The sequence below is a fragment of the Spermophilus citellus genome (assembly GCF_964194105.1).
Source record: "Spermophilus citellus genome assembly, chromosome: 4".
Lineage (NCBI taxonomy): Eukaryota > Metazoa > Chordata > Mammalia > Rodentia > Sciuridae > Spermophilus > Spermophilus citellus.
The window spans coordinates 20380213-20400815 of record NC_138185.1 but is presented as its reverse complement, the minus strand read 5'-3'; the positions used below and the strand labels follow the sequence as shown (position 1 = coordinate 20400815).

Genomic DNA, 20603 nt, shown 5'->3' with positions numbered 1-20603 from the left:
CTATTTGGTAATTGTTTTCTCCAAAGTATGTATGCATAAGATTAATCCATTCTGAAAAGGCACTGAACTGAGTTAGAATTCTCCTGGCCAATAAAGTTATATAAAGATTAGTTGAATATTTTATAGTGTAAATTTTGGGAGTTATGATCTAATCTTGGAAGTGTCAGTTTTAAAAAATTCAGAGCAAATTTGTCGTTTTACTTAATTGTTTTTACATAAACTGACTCTCAAAATATGGGAAACTGTCTTTACCATTTTGTTAGAAACCCAAGTCAGAGTAGATGTACCCTTTTCTCTTTTGCCCTTCAGTTTATTTGTTTGTTTTTCAAAATTAGTGAAAAGTAAGCCATCTTTAAAGTTGATGAGGGTTTTAATAGCTCAAGTGTACTGTGTTTTAAGAAATGTAAGGATATTCTAAAGCAATGGTCAGCAAACTTTTTTTTTTTTTTTTTTTTTTTTTTTGTGAAGAGCTGGGTATTAATATCTTCAGCTTTGCAGGCCATGTGGTGTTGGAACTAGTCAACCCTGCTAGTGCAGCAGGAAAGCAGCCATAGACTACATAAACAAAGGAGCATGGCTCTGTTCCAGTAGAACTTATGAAAGCACAGGGTAGGCCAAATTTAACCTATTGGCCATAGTTTCCTGGCTTCTGTTCTAAAATAGTTTTACTTAATACCGCAAGTTACATTTAAGAATATTGGAGGAAAGAAAAATCTCTGGTGTTTAGACTTTCTGCTCACTTTATTATATAAAGATTACTTTGTTTCTCCTAGCATTAGGAATTTGGATCCTGCTCCTGAATTTAGGCCTTTTTTGTGTGTGTGGTGCTGGGGATTGAACCCAAATGTAGGCCTTTTGAATGAAACTAACATACAGAAGAGCATTTATTTCCTTTCCTGCTACTGGAAAGGTACCTGGAAATAGTGAATAAGCCTCAAGTACCAGTGGAGGCATGCAGTATATTACTGCTAGTTTGGAAGAGTCAGCCACAGGACCACTAGTGGTATTTTTATTTCTTATTGTGGACTTCCTCTTCTATGACTAGGTAAGGTTTGGGCTATTATGTAATTTTGTTTTGTTTTGTTTTTGGTACTGGGGGTTGAACCCAGGGCTTCTTTACCACTAAACTTCATCCTAGCCCTTTTTAGTTTTTATTTTGATTCAGGGTCTCACTAAATTGCCAAGGCTAGCCTTGAACTCAGCCTCGTGAGTCTGTGGGATTACAGGTGTGCACCACCATGCCTGGCTTACTATGTAATATTTTGTTCTTCCTCAAATAAGCCACTGCAACAAAGATGAACTTGAGCCTCATGAATTTAAATGGACTGGATTCACCTCCAGCTGAATGTGGGATATTTCCTTGCTTTTTTGAGCTCTTGGCCCTTCCTAGGTGATTGTCTTTTCATTTTGCTTTAGGTTTGTTTTTTTTAAGAGAAAATTTAGTGGTGTCATTTGATTGCAATGTAACTCCAGGGTAAGTGACCAGTTATCTGGGTAATGATCTGGAATCTGGGATTCTCTATTCTATTGTAACTCCAGGGTAAGTGACCAGTTATCTGGGTAATGATCTGGAATCTGGGATTCTCTATTCTATTGTTGAGGAAGGAAAGAAGCACTCTTTTTTCCCCCCCCTTTGGGGAATTTCTTGAGGAGGCTCTGAAATTCCCTACCCTGAATCAGACATATTTCTGTCAGTTCTTTGTGACAAATCACAATATACAGAAACTTGGTTTCAGGGTTTTTGTTATTGTTGTTGTTGTTTTAAAGTAATATTGTAGATTCTGTCTTGGAATTGAAATGAGAAATCTGGAGGTCAGCTCACTATTTGCTTATTTGCTCCTATTCTCAAAATTCTCAGGTGATCCACCTTGGGAAATGGGGTGAGGGACTGGGATTTGGTGTTTTTTTTTTTTTTTTTTTTTTTGTGGTGGGATCAAACCCAGGGCCTTGTGCATGTAAAGCAAGCATTCTGCCAACTGAACTATATCCCTAGCCCCCTGGGGTTTGGACTTTTATCCTCCTCTTTAATCCCAGACACAATAATTTATTTTATAGATTGATCTCCTTCCCTTGAAAAAATATAATTATGCAGACCAAGGAGAATTTTAAAACTGTTATTCTTTGGAGCTCCCATCATTGTTATTAGAGCAGGTACTCATCTCTGAGACAATGCTTACGTACCCCACCAATTTTGGACATTCCAATGGACCTCCCAGGCTCTTCCCTAGCAGACATTAGTATTAGAGGGCCTGTGAACACTGTAAATCACATGCAGAATCCTTGTGATTGTGTATGTATGTTTTTTTTTTTTTTTAAAGCACAAGGGCCTTTGTGCTTTAGTTAAGCAGCAAGAGTTGCTGTAGGTATTTACTTATTTATCCAAACTTGAGTGCTGCTTTTATGTACCAGGCACATTTTAGACATAGAGAATCTAGACGTAAGGTTTGCATTCTAGTATTCCCCTTTTTCTTGGAAGCTTTCTAAATTCTCAGGGAGTGGAAGGTTGTGATCCCAGAGTACTAACTGTGTAATTTAAATGAATTAGCTTTAAACCAAGGAGGGTATGCCTAGCACTGTCTGCTGATGCCCTCAGGGAGCCTCATTGGACTAGCTTGCTGTGTCTGTAAGCTGCCTGTCCTTCAGCTTTTGCTGTCTCTTCCAGGCTTGTCAGTGATGTCTGTCTGTCTTCTTCAGACAGGAACATGGCTCCAGTCAGACCCGACTATGCTTACAGGTCCTGAGAGCCATTCAGAAACTGGCTCGTGAGTCATCCATAATGGCCCGAGAAACCTGGGAAGTCTTACTGTTGTTTCTTCTGCAGATCAATGACATACTTCTGGCCCCACCAACTGTTCAAGGTTTGTTTTTGGTTTTTTTTTCCTCATTTATTTATGAGCTCCAAATATCGTTCACATTTAAACTCAATAAGTGATAGACTCATTGGGGATTAAAATTTTGGCATGACAGTTAGCAAACCATGATTTACTGTTCTTAGAAAGGAAACCTTCAAAGGCATAGTATGGCTAATGAAAGTTAATTTTACCTTCAGTGATAATTTTGTTCATATAGAAAAGAACTCAGTGAATTTTGCACATTTGGGAAGGCTAGGACAGAAACTATTATTAGTGTGTTAGAACAGAGCTTATATAGGAAACAATGAATTAATTAAATTAAAGCCTATAGATAATTACCTGATGGCATAGTAGTTATCGAAGTCAACTCTGAAAACTTCACAGTGACAGAAGATAATTTGTTCAGCGAATGAAACTTCTAGAGTCTTAAGTGTTTTATATGAAAGTGTGACAATATGCCATTCATTAGTTAGCCATTAAAAAAACCTCTGGTTTTATAAAACTTTGGAGTACTTTTCAGAAGCCCTGCTTTGTAGGTTAAAGCACAGTGTACACAAACTATAAGTTCATGTTCTAGTTCCAGAATCTTATTTATCTTATTTATCTGTGTACTTTCCTTACTAATGTGTATCTTATTTGTATCTTATTTATCTGTGTACTTTCCTTACTAATGTGCACAAATATGCCTTTGTTGTCATATAGATGTAGGGTCTAGGGAAACATCTAAAAGAAATCATGGAATTTTAATGTGGGAAGGGATCCCAGTATAGGAATACTATGTCTGGTGTGGACAGTGGTGTCCAGTCATTAATTTATTAGCTCTCTGCTATTCACTCTCCATGCTTTTGATCTCAACAGTATGAGGCATACAATTCATCTCCTTCTGGGTTCTTTGTTCTTGGAACTTTGGTTTTATTCTTTTGAAATATGCATCTTTATTATTTCCTATACTAGTACCAACTTTGCCTTTTGGAGCTATGCAGAGTAAAGTCTACCATGGTTGTTCTGTTTGATCCCAGGGCTCAGAACAGAAAAACAGCTCTGTTTTCATGGTTAAGGTTCTGTACTATCCAGTCCCGGTCGTTTTGCTTCTTCTTTGTCTCTTTCTCCCTTAAAGGGTAGCTTTCAAACACCTGGGAACATCATATGGCAGTCTTTGGAGTTAGGAAGACCCGTGTATTTGTTTTGATTCCTTTTCTTATTGGCTGCATGAGCTTGGACAAATTACTTAAACTTCCTGAACCCAAGTTTTCTCATCTTCAAAAATGGGTATGGTTAATAATTGGTAATAGGTATTATGAATACTTATTCTGCAGAAATAATTTGAGGATTTTGTCAGGTCTTGAGTATGGATTACTTGGCACAGAAATTAACTTCTAGTACTCACTGTAAGCACTCATTCTTTCCATTCTCTTTTGTGTGCCTATATCTCTTTTGCTGGAAGATTAAGATCTTCAGTAAAAACTAGCAGGGCAATTTTGAAAACTCTTCGGAGTAATTTGTTGGTGTTATCTATGATTTCCTTTATAGGAGCGCCCAATAGTTACTTCTACAAAATAGAGAAAATTAAATAGTTATTTGTAAATTAATATTTAACATTGTAGTTATTTTAAATTAGTCTTCCCAAATCCATCAATTAAAGATTTTGTTGTAAAAATAAGTGTGCCAAAGATATGTTCTCTTTTTGTTGGTCAGGTGGCATTGCTGAGAATCTAGCAGAGAAGTTGATTGGTGTTCTCTTTGAAGTTTGGTTACTAGCTTGTACTCGGTGTTTTCCAACACCTCCTTATTGGAAAACAGCCAAGGAGATGGTGGCTAATTGGAGGCACCACCCAGCAGTGGTGGAGCAGTGGAGCAAGGTCATCTGTGCACTGACTTCCAGGTATGTCACTGTCTTCGTTCATCTGTCTGTCCTTCTCTTTGCTTCTGCACCTTTCTGGGATTCATGGAATATACTTTAAAAGTCTAGATCTGTTATCATTGTGCTTTAGATATAAATTTGAGCTGATTTAAAAAACATGTATCAGTTTGGCTAGTGCACATCTATTCTAAAAAATCAGAATAATCAAGTATTTTTGAGAACCAGATAAATTCTGAACCCATTTGTTCCCCTCTCCTCATCAGTCACATGCTTTATGTTTTTTGGGCACTGGGTATTGAACCCATGGGTACTTTACCACTGAGCTACACCCCCAGCCCTTTTTATTTTTTATTTTGAAACAGAGTCTCCTTAAGTTGCTTAGGGTCTTACTGAGTTGCTAAGGCTGATCTTGATCTTGTTGTGATCTTTCTGCCTCAGCCTCTTGACCAAATTGTCCTCTTAAGTCTGATTATTAAAATATGCATGGTCATAATTTTTAAGGAAAAAAACTATAGAAAAACATGACAGAAGGTTTTACCAGAAATTCTACTAAGTATAAATTCATATGTATATATTTTTATGTTGTTTTACAGAAATGGGACCAAACTACATGCTTCTTTGTAACCAAAGTAGACAGTGTTTTTATGATAATAATTTTGCCTTTCTACATTTATATATATGTTACTCTCACTATTCTGTGAGCAAACTGTTTTCATTTTTTCAGACTTGTTTTTTTTTTTTATTTCAACTGTACATATTTTAACACATAACTTTAGAAGATGAGGGTTCTTTCAAAAGCATAACTACAATACCATTATCATACCTTAAAAGGTTGACTGTTCTTTAAAATCAGCTAGCCATTGTTCCAGTTTTGTTGTATTTTTTTCTTTTCACAGTCAATTTCATTGAATTAGAACACAAAATTCAGACATTGCATTTAGTTGACATGTTTATTAAATTTTAAACTATAGGTTTCCATTTATTTTTATTTCTTTGCAAGTTTTTATTCTTATTTTATATTATGAGGGATTGAACCCAGATGAGTTTTACCTCTGGTCTACATCCCCAGCCCTTTTAATTTTTATTTTAAGATAGGTTCTGCTAAGTTGCTGAGGCTTGCCTCAAACTTGAGATTCTCCTGCCTCAGCCTTCTGAGTCGCTGGGATTATAGGGATGCACCAGCACACCTGGCTCTTTGCAGTTTTCTTAATTAAAGAAACTGGATTGTTTGTCTTATTTACTGTTTCACTTTCTAGATTTTTCCAGTTATGTTGTCATCATGTTAATTAACATGCTTCACTTCTCCTGTATTTCTTGTATACTGGTAAATCTAGAGACTTGATCTGATTTATTTTGATGGGGGCAAGAGGTGGGAACAGATTACTTTGTAAGTGTGTTAAGAATCAGAAGGCAGACTGGTTTTTCTTTGAGTTAATTTAACATTATAACTTAAAGATGGTGGAATGAGATGGACATCATTATCCTAGGTACAAGTATGACTGCACATATGGTGTGATCTATATTGTGTACAACCAGAGAAATAAAAAGTTGTGCTGCAGTTATGTACAATGAATCAAAATGCATTCTGCTGTCATATATACCTAATTAAAAAAGACACACACAAAAAAATTATATCTTTATCATTGTTTAAACCAAAAGATGAAGTTTTGGAATATTCTGTAGATTCTGGTATATCATGGTAAATGTCAATATTGTAAATATGCATTTAAATAATACTTTTGTTTATAAAAGCAATATATGCTTATGATAGAAAATTTATAAAATGTAGGGGGAAATATCATTTAAAGATAACCAATATTACTACTTTAATGTATTTTAAAATCATTCAGTGTTATTCTTTAGTATTGTTATCTACTTTTTTCATTTGATGTTGGATTCTTTTTACTTTAATTATATGTACTTTTTTATTCTTAAATAATTCTTGAGATTGCATTTTAATGGTTTTATAGTTTTCCATCATATAATTGGAATTATAATTAATGTAATAATTCCTTTTTTTGGAAAAGTGTGTTCCATTATTTTATTTTAGAAATATTATTGATGTGAATACTTTATATAGTATTCGTGTGTATTCTGATTATTTTATTAAGCCATAATCCCTAGATATAAAATAATGGAGTCAAAGGGCTTTGAAATGTATTAATATATTTAGAATTTTACTATTTTACTATTAAATTAAATAGCTGAGTTGTTGAATTGAGTGACTTTGATGGTATACATTATAAAAGTTTATCATATTCTAAACTTCTAAATAATGAGATTCTAAACTTCTTGTAAAGTTGTTAATATGAATTATGGCTTAATTGTATTGAAGAATTTACAGTGAGATGGATATTTCAAAAATAACTTAATAATTTGTACTATAATTTGCCTTATATAATTAACTCTATTATAAATTATAAATGTAATTACACACTATATAAATAACTACATAATTTATTACTTATAAGTGACATATAATGTAATTAGTAACAAATTAATAATTTTAAAAAGTATGTAGTTTTTGGTACTGGGGATTAAACCCAGGGTACTTTACCACTGCTGCCCTCTACCCAGGGCAAATTCCCTATCCCTTTTTATTTTGAGACAGGGTCTCACTAGATTGCAGACCTTGAACTTGCTATACTCCTGCCTCAGCCTCCCAAGAAGCTGGAATTATAGGTGTGCGCCACCACATTTGGCAATTTGAACATTTAAAATAAAAGTTTAAAAAATCTTTTTAAAAACTGGAAATCCCTTCCAGTGTGTCTGTTTTGTAAACGAGAGTTTTCATATATATTGTTCAGTTAGATAAAGTACATGTTTTGTTTATTTTCTCATCATATTCCCATGCTTGAATATATTTTTCATTCTGTAAAGAAATGGACTTAGTGAAGTGTTTTTTTTTTTTAATTTTCTAGATTGCTACGCTTTACATATGGTCCTTCATTTCCTCCATTTAAAATTCCTGATGAAGATGCTAGTCTGATCCCTCCAGAAATGGATAATGAGTGTGTTGCCCAGACATGGTTTCGATTTTTACATATGTTAAGGTATTGTTATTTTGTTATTTCATGTGTTCTTTACCCAGTAAGTGTCATAGGGTAGGAACCTGTTCTCTCTCTCTCTAAACATTTTAGTTGTAGATGGACACAATACCTTTATTTTATTCATTTATTTTTATGTGTGAGGTGTTAAGGATGGAACCCAGTGCCTCACATTTGTTAGGCAAGTGCTCTACCATAGAGCTACAACCCTGCCCTGTCATCACTCTTGCTGGAGTTCAGAATGTAAATGCTAAGTGCAGTCCATCAAATGGAGCCAGATTGTTCATTAAGCACATCTATAGCTTATGCCTCCTGCTCTTTCCATCCTGCTCTTGGTTTACACTCTAGGAACTTGTACCTTGTGGTAACTGTAGCACCTGTTCTTTTGCCTATTGCCACAGCCTGGATGAGATATATTTCCCAGGACTTGGGTCATGTTCTGTAGGGACTGGAGACTCCCTTACTCCTTTCTCAAACCAGCACTGACTAGTAAGTCTGGCTCTGAGTGCCTTCATCTAGTAACCTTGTTTAAATAACTCTGAGAATATTTTTTTGTTGTTGTTTATTCACTAAGAAATATGGTTTAAACGTTCACAGAAGACTATACCCCTACTTCTTGCTTTTCCTTTCTCTATTAATTCTCCAGTTCAGTTCCATCGTTTCCTACCTATCCCTCTTCTACCCTCATCCATGTGTTCTGTGGAACTTTTACTGCATTATAAACTATCTAATTCTTTATTCATCTGGTCCCTTGTCATGGAAGTGGAGAACCTATAGAAACTTAGATTGAGGAATAAATATACCACTTGTGGTGACTTTGAAATAATTATTATGTCTTCAGAGGTCTGGTTTTAGTAATAAGTGAATGATTAGTGTTTGAAATAAATATGTATATATTTCCATTTATATATGAGAGTGTATGTAAAGGATTTATAAACTCAAAATTATGATTGCAACCTGTTTTAATGTACCTGGATTAATTTTGTTGAAATATTCACAGAATTGAAAACTTGGAATTTTTAAACTTTTTTCTCTATTTCCTCTTTCTAGATTGAGCATCTTCATTTTTATACAAATTTTATACCCTTTTACTAAGGAGGAATGTGAACCATTTTTTCTGTCATTTCTTTCTGGTTTGAGGTTATCATTTATGTTTTTTAGTTTGGTTTTGAATGTCTTTCCTTTTGTCATTTCTGTCTCCTTTAAAATTAACATTTTCTGTGTTACTGTTCTTTTTTTTTTTTTTTTTTTTTTTTTTTTTGGTACCAGGGGTTGAACTCACAGATACTTGACCCCTGAGCCACATCTTCAGCCCTGTTTTGTATTTTATTTACAGACAGGATCTCACTGAGTTGCTTAACGCCTTGCTTTTGCCGAGGCTGGCTTTGATCCTCCTGCCTCAGCCTCCCAAGCCACTGTGTTCTGTGTTCTTTTATCAGACAGATAATCTACTATAATTTCTTCTAATTTTGTTTCCTTTGTAACACTAGTTCCTTTTTATACACTAGCATCAGTCTGTAGGTCGCATATTATTCCATTAATCATTTATTCTAATACCAGATTCATACTTTGGATTATTTTAACTTCATAATTTTTCCTGTTATTTAGTAGGCCTAATATATTTTTCTTTTTTCCCTTTTCATAATTTTTTGTATTCCTTCTTGCTTGTTTAACATGTCAGATGCATTTTAGAGTCTGATTATCAAATTATAAAATATGGTAGGCCTTCTGTATCTGTGGGTTTCATCTTTATGGGTTCAACTAGTCAGGAATTAAAAATATTTGAAAAAAATGTGTCTGTACTGAAAACCTATAGATTTTTTCCTTGTCATTATTTCCTTAACAATATAGTATAACAACCAATTACAAAGTGTTCATGTTGTATTAGGTATTATAAGTAATCTAGAGAGGATTTAAAGTATGTAGGAGGATGTGTGTAGGTTATCGGCAATTACTATGCATTTTATATATGAGACTTGAGCAACCAAATGTTTTGGTATCTATGTGGGGTCCTGGAACCAATCCCCCATAGATAAGAAGGGACTGGACAAGAAAACAGAAAAAACACAGCTGTTTGTGATTTGGATTGTGTATTATTAGGGTAAGGAAAATGTTCTGCTTTAGCAAATGAGCCTGCAATTTTTTCATATGGTTTTGTGGTGGGATGGGGGGCTTTGCTCACATAGTTATTCAGGGACCTGGCCTGGCAGAGGCTCTGCCTTTTTTAACACGTGACTGCATTAGCACCCAGTACTATAGGCAGCAGCTTATGTGTCTGGCTAGCAGATGGGGAAGAGAGAGCAATGAAAATTGTGTGGGAGGCTTTATTGAGCTAGGCCTTAAAGTGATACGAATCACTGCTACTTCTATACCACAGGCCCAGAATTCAGACACATACCACACTTAATTGTAAGAGAACATAGGAGGAAAGGGGAAAGTGGTGGATCACTAACCAGATTGTGCCCCAAACGAAAATTGTATTAATTCTTTATTTACATTTAGGAAAAGCTGTTATCCTCCCTTCACCCCCAGGACTGGAGAATAAACCAAGTAGCATTCAACCATTGAACAACATCCCCAGTCCTTTGTATTTTTTTTTTTATTTTGAAACAGGGTCTAACTAAGTTGACAAGGCTAGCTCAAACTTGTGATCCTCCTGCATTTGTCTCCTAAGTAGTAGAGGCTAGTGACACCACACCTGGCTTAATACTTTCTTATGTTCAACCTGCCTTTCTAAGAGCATGCATTTTTCTATTTTAGAATCCTTCTGTGTGTATGTGCATGCATGTATGTGTGCATGCATGTATGTGTCCTGGGTATTTAACCTAGGGCCTTGCTCATGCACTCTACCACTGAGCTACTGCATCCCTGGCCTCTTTTTAGAATCTTACATATCTATCTTTTCTTTTCTTCTCCCTCCCTCCCTCCCTCCCTCCTTCCTTCCTTCCTTCCTTCCTTCCTTCCTTTCCTTTCCTTTCCTTTCCTTTCCTTTCCTTTCCTTTCCTTTCCTTTCCTTTCCTTTCCTTTCCTTTTTTTCTTTCCTTTCTTTCCTTTCTTTCTTTCCTTCCTTCCTTCCTCCCTTCCCTTCCCTTCCCTCCCTTCCCTTCCTTCCTTCCCTTCCTTCCTTCCCTTCCTTCCTTCCCTTCCTTCCTTCCCTTCCTTCCTTCCCTTCCTTCCTTTCCTTCCTTTCCTTAGTACTGGGGAATGAACTCTACCACTGATTACCTCCTCAACCATTTTAATTTTTTTGTCTTGAACAGGGTCTTGCCAAGTTGCTGAGTTTGGCTTCAAACTTGTGATTCTCTTACTTCAGCCTCCTGAGTCACTGGAATGTAGACTTTCACTACCATGCTTGGCTAAAATTTTACATATCTTACAGAGGTGTTTTGTAGTTTTCTTCACAAAGGTTTACATATTTCCTTTGTCATTATTCATAGGTATTTATTGCTGATGTGAAAAGCTAACTTTTTATGCTATTATACCTTCTAGATGGCTATTGCTGTGTAAAGAATCTTTTTTACGTAATTATACTTTTGTTTACTACTTATGGACATTTAAAAGAATTCTAAATTAATTTCACTGATTGTTTTGAAATTTCTAAGTAAAAGGGACACATATCTGCAAATAAGTATGTTTTCTAGTAAATTATCCTTGAGTATATGATGAATTAGAAGTGCTTTAGATGCAGTAAGACCTGGATTTGAGTTCAACTTTTTTTTTTTTTTTTTTTAGTGTGTGTGTGTGAGTTAGTCTGTGGTTTTTTTTTTTTTTTTTTTTTGGTAGATGGACACAGTATCTTTATTTAATTTATTTATTTTTAGATGGTGCTGAGGATCGAACCCAGTGCCTCACACGTGCTAGGCAGGCATTCTACCACTGAGCCACAACCACAACCCAGTGCCTTTTTAACCCATAAAGTGAGGATAATCTTAGTACCCATAGTGTTTTAAGAATTGAGGAAGAAAAAGTTTGCAAATAGTATAACACCTAGTAACACGGCAGGTGCTTAAACAGTTGGTATTGTAATTATTCTGTATATTTTTTTCATATATTTTTCAGAACTTCTAGAATACTGTTGAGCTGGGAGTGGTGGCATACACCTCATCCCAACAGCTTGGGAGGTTGAGACAGGAGGATTGCAAGTTCAAGCCAGCCTCAGCAATTTAGTGAGGCTGTAAGCAACTTAGATCCTATCTCAAAATAAACAAACAAAAAAAGGACTGGAGATATAACTTAGTGGTAAAATGCCCCTGGGTTAAATTCCTAGTACCTAAAAAATAAAATAGAATACTGTTGAATTAAGATGTTGCTGTTTTGATACCTTCTTTTGTTCCAGTTTTCACTGGAATGTCTCTAATACATAGAATTTTGAATAGAGTGTTGGTTGTTGATATTAGATGATTTTTTTAAGCCCCTGGTATCCTATGCATTTAAAAAATTTTAAAAATAAATAAATTCAGGAATAGCATTGAATTTTTCAAATCATATTTTGGGGTCCATTTAAGCAATTTCTCTTCTTTGACCTATTGACATGATGTATCATATTAATTAATTTTCCAATGTTGAGCCATCCATCCTTCGTTCTGAGAGGACAGTTCTTGATTATGGCATGCTTTTATTTTAATGTCCTTCTGAATTGTATCTAGTACTATTTTTGATTAATCTATATTTTGGTAACTAAAAAAATAGAAAAATCTCTCTCTTATGTTCAGTTGTGTGAAAGTTATATACGTTCTTTAAGAATTTGAAATAAATGACCAGCGAAACTCTAGTCCTGGAATCTTTTCTTACAGAGAATTCTTTGGCATTCTTTTTTCATTTGTTCATTCTTAATTGATCTCTCAGCCTTTATCTTTCTGCTTGATATTGTGTCAAATTATTTTTATTGATTAGGCTACACTGGCTGTAGGTTTCATCTGGATAGATGCCTTTTGGATAAATTTTTACCTCCCTGCCTAAATGAGTTGTGGGTAGGCGGGAAGTAGATCTGTGAGGATTACCCAGAAGGGGCTTGTACGGTCATTTGCAAATTTCCTAGAAAGAGGGTTAATTTTGTCTAGTATGATAATGTTTTACTTTTTCCAGAAAGTAAACCAACCAAACAAAAATGTTTCCAATTGATTTTGCTAGTACTATTCTCAAATGCTTGTTCTTTGACTTGTTTGTACATGATCACCTGCCCTTCAGGCCCTACCTGGAAATTTTGTTTTCAGTAAATTTAGGTGGAATCTGGGTGTTTTTTTTTTTTTAAACAAGTTTCTCAAATGTGTCAAGTACACAGTACATTGGTAACTACAGGAATGCAGTTTTTGTTATGTCTTCCATATCTCTGTTACCCATTTTCATTTCATTTTATTTATTTTCTTGAATTTGAGTCCAAATAAAATCATTTCTGGCTTACATATGAAAGAGCTTGTATAAGCCTTTCCTCTTCCCAGTTTTCAGTATCTAATAGACCTGAATATAGCAGAGCTATACTGGACTTGAGGTATAGTCCACTCTAATTGTTTCTGAACAGATGAACTACAAGCCCCAGCAGGGAGTGCTGCTAGAGACTTCTTACCTCCTCTGCCTGTCATGAAGGACTGTGGTCTTGTGGATATAGTATGCTAGCATTAGAAGCCCATTTTCCATGTACATAGTTCCCCTTCCCCCTTAGAGTTACTTGAAGTTAAGAGTCTTTTTTGGGGGGCGGGTGGGTACAAAAACTCAGGGGCACTTGATTACTGATTTACATTCCCAGCCCTATTTTGTATTTTAGTTAGAGACAGAGTCTCACTCAGTTGCTTAGCACCTCACTTTATCTGAGACTAGCTTTGAACTCACAATCCTCCTGACTCAGCCTCCTGAGCTGCTGGAATTACAAGCCAGATGTATGACACCATATGTGCTAGGCAAGCACTTCACCACTGAGCTACAACCCTAGTCGTCCAGAAGGACTTTTTAATCAATAGCTAGGTAGAACATTTCAGATGGAAATCTAAATTTGCTTTTGTTTTTGTTACCTGGGGTTGAGCCCAATAGTACTTAACCACTGAGCTCCATTCCCCAGTCCATTTTTGTATTTTATTTAGAGAGAGGGTTTTGCTGAGTTGCTTAGGGCTTTGCTAAGTTGCTTCACACATGCTAGGCTGGCTTTGAACTTGTGATCCTCCTGCCTCAGCCTCCCAAACTGCTGGGATTACAGGTATGCATCACCATGCCTGGCTTATCTATCTATCTATCTATCTATCTATCTATCTATCTATCTATCTATTTGTCCTTGGATATTTTTTTATTATATGTGGTGCCGAGTATCAAACCCATTGCCTCACACATGCTAGGCAAGCACTCTACCACTGAGCTAATTTTAAAAAAAATTTTTAGTTGTAGTTGGATACAATACCTTTATTTTATTCATTTATTTATATGCGGTGCTGAGGATCAAACCTGGGGCTTCACACATGCTGGGCATCTGCTCTACCGCCTAGCCACAACCCCAGCCCACTAATATTTTTAAAAATATTTTTTATTGAGAATTTTTACATCTATTTTCATCAGGGATATGGATCTGTAGTTTTCTATTTTGTTGTATCTCTGTAGATTTTTTGAGTCCAGAGACTTTGCAATCATATGAGCCAATAACTTCTAATTTAGGTCATTTGGGGATAGGTTTTTTTTTTTCCCCCTTGGTGCCAGTGATTTAATCAAGGGACACTCAACTCAACCAATGAGCCACATCCCCAGTCCTTTTTAATATTTTATTTAGAAACAAGGTCTTGCTGAGTTGCTGAGGCTGGCTTTGAACTCTGCTAGGATCATAGGCGTGCACTATTACACCCAGCCTAGGTTTGTTTTTTAAAGGAGATACTTGAAATTATTTGTACATAAAATATAATCAAGCCCAAAGTCATTTTTTTAAACTCTGTGGCTTTAGTACGTACACATAAACACAATTTAAAACTAACACTAAACTTGATTTTTAAAATTGAAAATACTGGGGCTGGGGTTGTGGCTCAGTGGTAGAGTGCTCGCCTAGCATGCATGAGGCTCTGGGTTCGATCCTCTGCACCACATAAAAACAAACTAATGTATCCACCTAAAACTAAAGATACATACATAAATATTTTTAAAAAAATTGAAAATGCTGGGCTGGGGATTTGGTTCAAGTGGTAGCGCGTCGCCTAGCATGCGTGAAACACTGGGTTTGATTCTCAGCACCACATAAAAACAAAATAAAGATATTGTGTCCACCTAAAGCTAAAAAATAAATATTAAAAAAATTGAAAATGCTGATATTAAAATCAAAAGTTTTCCTTGAGATTCTTGTAGACTTATTTATAGCTTTAGTATTCCATTGCTAAATTCCAAACACTTTAGGAAAAAATCCATGTGTACTCTTTAAAAACTTAAAATTATTTAGCCTCTCATTCTATGAATAGGGTGAGTTCATATAAAAAACTGTAGATCTTCTGTAGAGAAACATTCATGTTTGAATCCCTAGCTTGTAGAATCAGTCTCTCCTAGTCAAAGGAAACAGGCACAAATAGCCTTGCTTTTAAATTGGATTGCATGCATTTTATTGCTATAGAAATTTCTCAATGTATAATTAACTTTTCTCTCTTTTTTGATAGTAATCCCGTGGATTTGAGTAACCCAGCCATTATAAGCTCTACTCCCAAATTTCAGGAACAGTTCTTGAATGTGAGCGGAATGCCGCAAGAATTAAATCAGTATCCCTGCCTTAAGCATCTGCCTCAAATATTTTTTCGTGCCATGCGTGGAATCAGCTGTCTTGTGGATGCATTCTTAGGTGAATTTTGCATATGTTGCTAGATGTTCAAAGAGTTTTGTTTAGATAACTGTAGAGTCTAATCCTAGAAGCTATTATGGAAAACCCAAAGAATTTCATGACAGATATCAAACTTGGAAAAATTATTTGCATCAGTATAATAGCTGAGAGTTATTAATTGTCTTTATATAAATAGATAAAATAGTATGCTAAGAAAAAGAATAAAACCTGGTAGATAAATGGACAAAGGATACAGACAAATGATTTGCAAAAGAGAAAAGTGTTTATTCTCACTAATTATTCAAGAAAATACATGTTAATATGCACTAAAGATCATTCTCATTATATAGCATTAGAAACCAAATTATACCTAAGTTTATATATGTATATATATAATTTATTCCCCCAGTACTGAGAATTGAAACCAGGTCCTTACACATGGTAAGCAAGCGCTATCACTAAGCTACATCCCAAGCCCATTTTAAAACATTTTATTTATTTATTTTATTATTTTGACCCACTGTTTTAAAGTGTTTTTCACATTTTGTATTTATGAAAAGTCAAGATTTTTTAACCCATTGAAAAGCAGTGATATTTAATAGCTGTTATGTTCTAAAACACTTGTTATATATACTTGTGATTATATTACACAGTTAATAGAGTAGTTCTGATTAAGCTTAGCTGCAAAATAACACCAGCAATTCTAGTGGTTTAAATACAGTAGTTTATTTTCATACATGTAAAATCAGGGATAGGCACTTCAGGGCTGTAGTAGTAGTTCTAGCACAGTTAGGGATTGAAGGCCCTTCTGCCTGGTGGCTCTTCATCCTTTGTGCACTGCCTGATGGGCCATAATTATTGAGTGATTCCAACTATACTGTCCAAGAATGAAGAAGGAAGGAGAGTCTGTACCTGATGTCCTTTTAAGGAGATTTCTTAGAAGACTTGCTTAACAGGTTCCTACTTCTCTGTGGTTAGAACATGGCCACATCTATCTGCGAGGGAAGCTTGAAAATGTAGTCATTTATTGTGGATAGCTCTGTCCAGCTAAATTGGTATTCTATTACTCAGGAAGAAAGGATATTCTAGCAGTCTCTGCTACAGTGTCCCAAACCTTCACAAATGTTATTTGCAGATTTTTGATCACATAGTTTTTTTTTTGTTTGTTTGTTTGTTAGTGCTAGGGTATGAACCAATGGCTTCACACATGCTAGGCAAGTGCTCTACCATTGATCACATACTTTGAACTCTGAGGAATAATTCCATTTTTTTTTTAAGGCATTTCTAGACCTCGATCAGACAGTGCTCCTCCAACACCTGTGAATAGGTTAAGCATGCCTCAGAGTACTGCTGTCAATACCACCCCACCACATAACCGGAGGCACCGGGCTGTTACTGTGAATAAGGCCACCATGAAGACAAGCACAGTAAGAATTTCCATCACCATTGTTATGTTATATAAAGTTGACTTTTAAATCTGCCATTCTTTTAAAAAAGACCTGCCATTTTCTCATGTTTTTCATGGGTGTGGGTATATTCTTATGTTCTTCCGATAGGTCAGTACTGCTCATGCCTCAAAAGTCCAGCATCAGACATCCTCAACCTCTCCTCTGTCAAGTCCAAATCAGACTAGTTCAGAACCCCGGCCATTGCCTGCCCCTAGGAGACCAAAGGTTAACAGCATCTTGAATCTCTTTGGATCATGGTTATTTGACGCAGCATTTGTTCACTGTAAACTTCATAATGGGATAAACAGAGACAGCAGCATGACTGGTAAATATTTTTCAAGAAATATGTTATCATTTTTTTCCTTTCCTTTTTTTTTTTCTTTTTTATCTTTCCTACCTGCAAGATTAATATGTATCTTGAAAAGCAGTCTGTTTCTGACCAAGCAGTATCTGTACTTAACCCCTTCCAGCTGAAGTAATAGAAACTTTGGAAGTTTTCTCATTGTCTTTTTTATATATGTTCTGTGATGTTTGGCCCTTTTTTTAGACACACTTCAGGTTAGCCATTTTTTCTCAAAACAAATTCCTTTCTGTAGGTGACTTGGAAGTTCCCTTCATGTCAGCCAGGATAATAATATTTATGTGAAGAGTTAAAGATTTTGACTTGAAATTTACTCAAAGAAGTGTTTTTTTAGATTTTTGACAGCCATTCAATCATTAGTATATATAAATATCAGAAAATTTCTGCTTCACAGTAGACTATAACCACTCAGGTTTTAGTCTTGAGAACTTTCTTTCAAGTGTATGTTTTCAAAAAGAGTGATCTGCTCCATAATTTAAGACTGGTAGAGAATTAATAACCCTGATATTCTTCATTTAGATCTTATTATAGAAATTAAACTGTCTAGATAAAATCTAGTTTATTTTTGTCATCTTACCATTACACTTGGAAGTAGTAGCATAGGGTTCAGGATGAATGAGTACGTTAGTGCAGAATATTTTGAATATTTATGATATATCTTGTACAATAATAGCTGGCATTTATTGAGCTGCTATTACTATCTGCTAACACTATGAGTATGTATTCATAAGTGTTTGGTTATTCAGTAAGAAAGGCCTTTTCCACTGGGGTTGGAAATGAATTGAAATTTTTAAAAAAGATGCCTGATTGCATTAGTTTTTGCATCTCTAAGGAGAACATTAATTCCAGGATAAGACTAATATAATGGCCATAAGGGTTTCTGTTTTCTCTCAAAAATACATTGATAGCTATCATGTATCATCTGGAGGTGAAGGTCTGTGTCTATGAATAGTGTATACTTATGATTATTTTGGAGATACTTAACAATTTTTTAAAAATAATTTTAAAAAATTTAAAGATTTTTCAGTAATATAATTTGAGATTGTGTGAGTGAATTGAGGGATTCCTTTGCCTAATTTATTTTGTTCAAATTTAGGCTTTGTATTCTGTCATTTCCATATTATAATTTTATTCATAAGTTTGAAAGTAGGGTTTACTTATGGATAAATAAATGTGCTTACTTATGACTAAGTGAAAAATAATTTAAATTTACTTTGGGTTCTGTTTGCTTTATGTTCATGTGCCTAATATCTTGAGTTTCCCGAACCATGTTTCTTAATTTTTATGGTATTGTGTAGTCAGTCAGTCATTTTACAAATTTTTGTTGAGATGTAATTCTTACAATGTAACTTGGGTTTAGAGCTGTTGACACTGAAATCCGTGAATGTAGCATGGCTCAACATGCAACGTTGTTGGAGGGCTTGCTTAAAGGAAACTTACAGTTTTCTATCTCTAGGACGTTTGTAACAGCTTTGCTCACTCTCTTGTACCAAAAGATGGAAATCAGAATTCAGTTCATATGTGAGCAGCTTCTTTTAACATTTTCACTGGTGGAGAAAGGATAGAAGCTGTTCTCCTCCTAACTGTGTTCAGAGATGATAAAGCTGTTACATTACCCAGGAGATATGAGATGTCCAAATAGTTGGAGGGGTTGTGGAGTACCATTGGGTGCCAGTCTCCAGGTGTTGGTGGGTGGTGGGGGGCTTGGATATATTTAACTGTTTTCTAAGTACTGGCTGCCATCAAGGAATTCTGCCATGCAGTTCACCTTTAACTTAAAGTGTTTGCTTCTTTGCACTGGTTAACTTTAGATTTACCTGATTTACTTAGATTTATCACTGTGCTTGTAAAAGTAACATTGAGCTGGGAAGGGTTAATGAACTATAATTTTTAATGCACGTTTTGCACAGTTCAAAACCTCAATTCTTTGTAGTTGTGTGATTTCCTTTGTTCATTGTTTTGCATGATACAAAAAAAATCATAATTTTGGATCTGAATGCACAATTTCCTATGTTTTTGAACTAGCTTGTGGTATTGTAAATCTTTAAATTTAACTTTTTGAAAGCTAAAAAGCTTCTTAACTTATTGTAAAATTTCACCATCTTTAAAGTATTCTATAATTACTGCTGTCCTTTGATTTGTTTCCATTTATTTCTATTATCTTGCAGCATCTTTTATCCAAATTCTTCTTTCTTATAAATCTTGTAAGTAGGAACCAGAAGCTTCTCCTTAATTGCAGTCATGTTTTTATTTTTTTCATAATTCCATTAAAAATTTTGATTGTCATTGTCTCTTGTAGTTTTTGCACTTGGGAAGAAAAATACTTTTCTGTGTTTTGAATGGGGAAGATTGTTGGCAAAAGCAAATTAATCTGCCTGAATCAGTCCCATTATTTCTGTATACTAGTCTGGTCATGTCATGAATTCCAGGACTTTGCACTAACTGTGTTTTGGCTTTTTTTTTTTTTTTTTTTAAAGCTGTAAGCTTATTTTTATACAGATTTAGTGTTTGATTTGTATGCATTCTGCATGTAGTGTTTTTCAAATGTATTATTGCTGGATAGCTTATTCAGGTCTAAAAATGGCTCATGGGAAGTTGCATAAAGATTTATGCTTGACTCTGCATTCTATTAAGCCTATTATTACAAAATAATTTAAACACTTTATGTAGAGTAATAAAAGGTTTCAGAGTGATATTTCAATACACTATGAAATCTTTTGGCAAAATAAAAGCAACTTTCGAAGGGCTTCTGTTTCAGTGACAATGAATGACCATGATAATCTTTCTTATCAATCCAATTTTCTGATTTATCAACCTCAAGTTAGTTGCTGTCTGTGGTTGTTAAAATTCATTTTCATTTTGCTTGGTTGGGCAATTCTCTGATGTGTGTTTTGGAGTTGGGTGGACGGTGGGAATGCTCTCTCTTCCTCCCTACCCCTTTTCTGATTCTTACTTTGCCCTCCCTAAAGTATACAAACTGGCATGGGGTTGCCCCTGTAATTAGGATGTCCATCTGGGTTAATATAAATTGAAGTAGCTTTTTTTCTTAATGTTTAATTGAGCATCATTCTATAGGGAGAGGAAAGAATAGAAAATAAATAATAGAAAAGCCAAATTCTGTTTATATGTCTGTATGTGATACAGATATATACAAATGTATTCTTCTGACCAAAAATCAGTTGAAAATGCTTTTTGTAGAATCTGTTAAACTGACAATGCCACCATAAAATTAATTGTTACCTATTTTCAAGGAAGATTTCAAG

General features: G+C 34.9%; 1 protein-coding gene across 10 annotated transcripts in view; it reads left to right on the top strand.

Annotated features, from left to right (window-relative positions):
* The window catches only part of RALGAPB (Ral GTPase activating protein non-catalytic subunit beta), a 108314-nt gene that overhangs the window by 23669 nt on the left and 64042 nt on the right, over positions 1-20603 (top strand). For 5 of the 10 annotated variants that reach the window (XM_081293113.1, XM_081293116.1, XM_081293109.1 and 2 more), the window contains 7 exons: positions 2695-2858; positions 4548-4734; positions 7635-7766; positions 15374-15552; positions 16810-16958; positions 17088-17304; positions 19509-19544. In XM_081293113.1, coding sequence (XP_081149239.1) covers positions 2695-2858; positions 4548-4734; positions 7635-7766; positions 15374-15552; positions 16810-16958; positions 17088-17304; positions 19509-19544 — 1064 coding nt within the window. Of the gene's footprint in view, positions 1-2662; positions 2859-3969; positions 4122-4547; positions 4735-7634; positions 7767-15373; positions 15553-16809; positions 16959-17087; positions 17305-19508; positions 19545-20603 lie in introns of those variants that run through there. The other 5 variants (XM_081293111.1, XM_081293110.1, XM_081293108.1 and 2 more) reach the window with 4 other exon arrangements.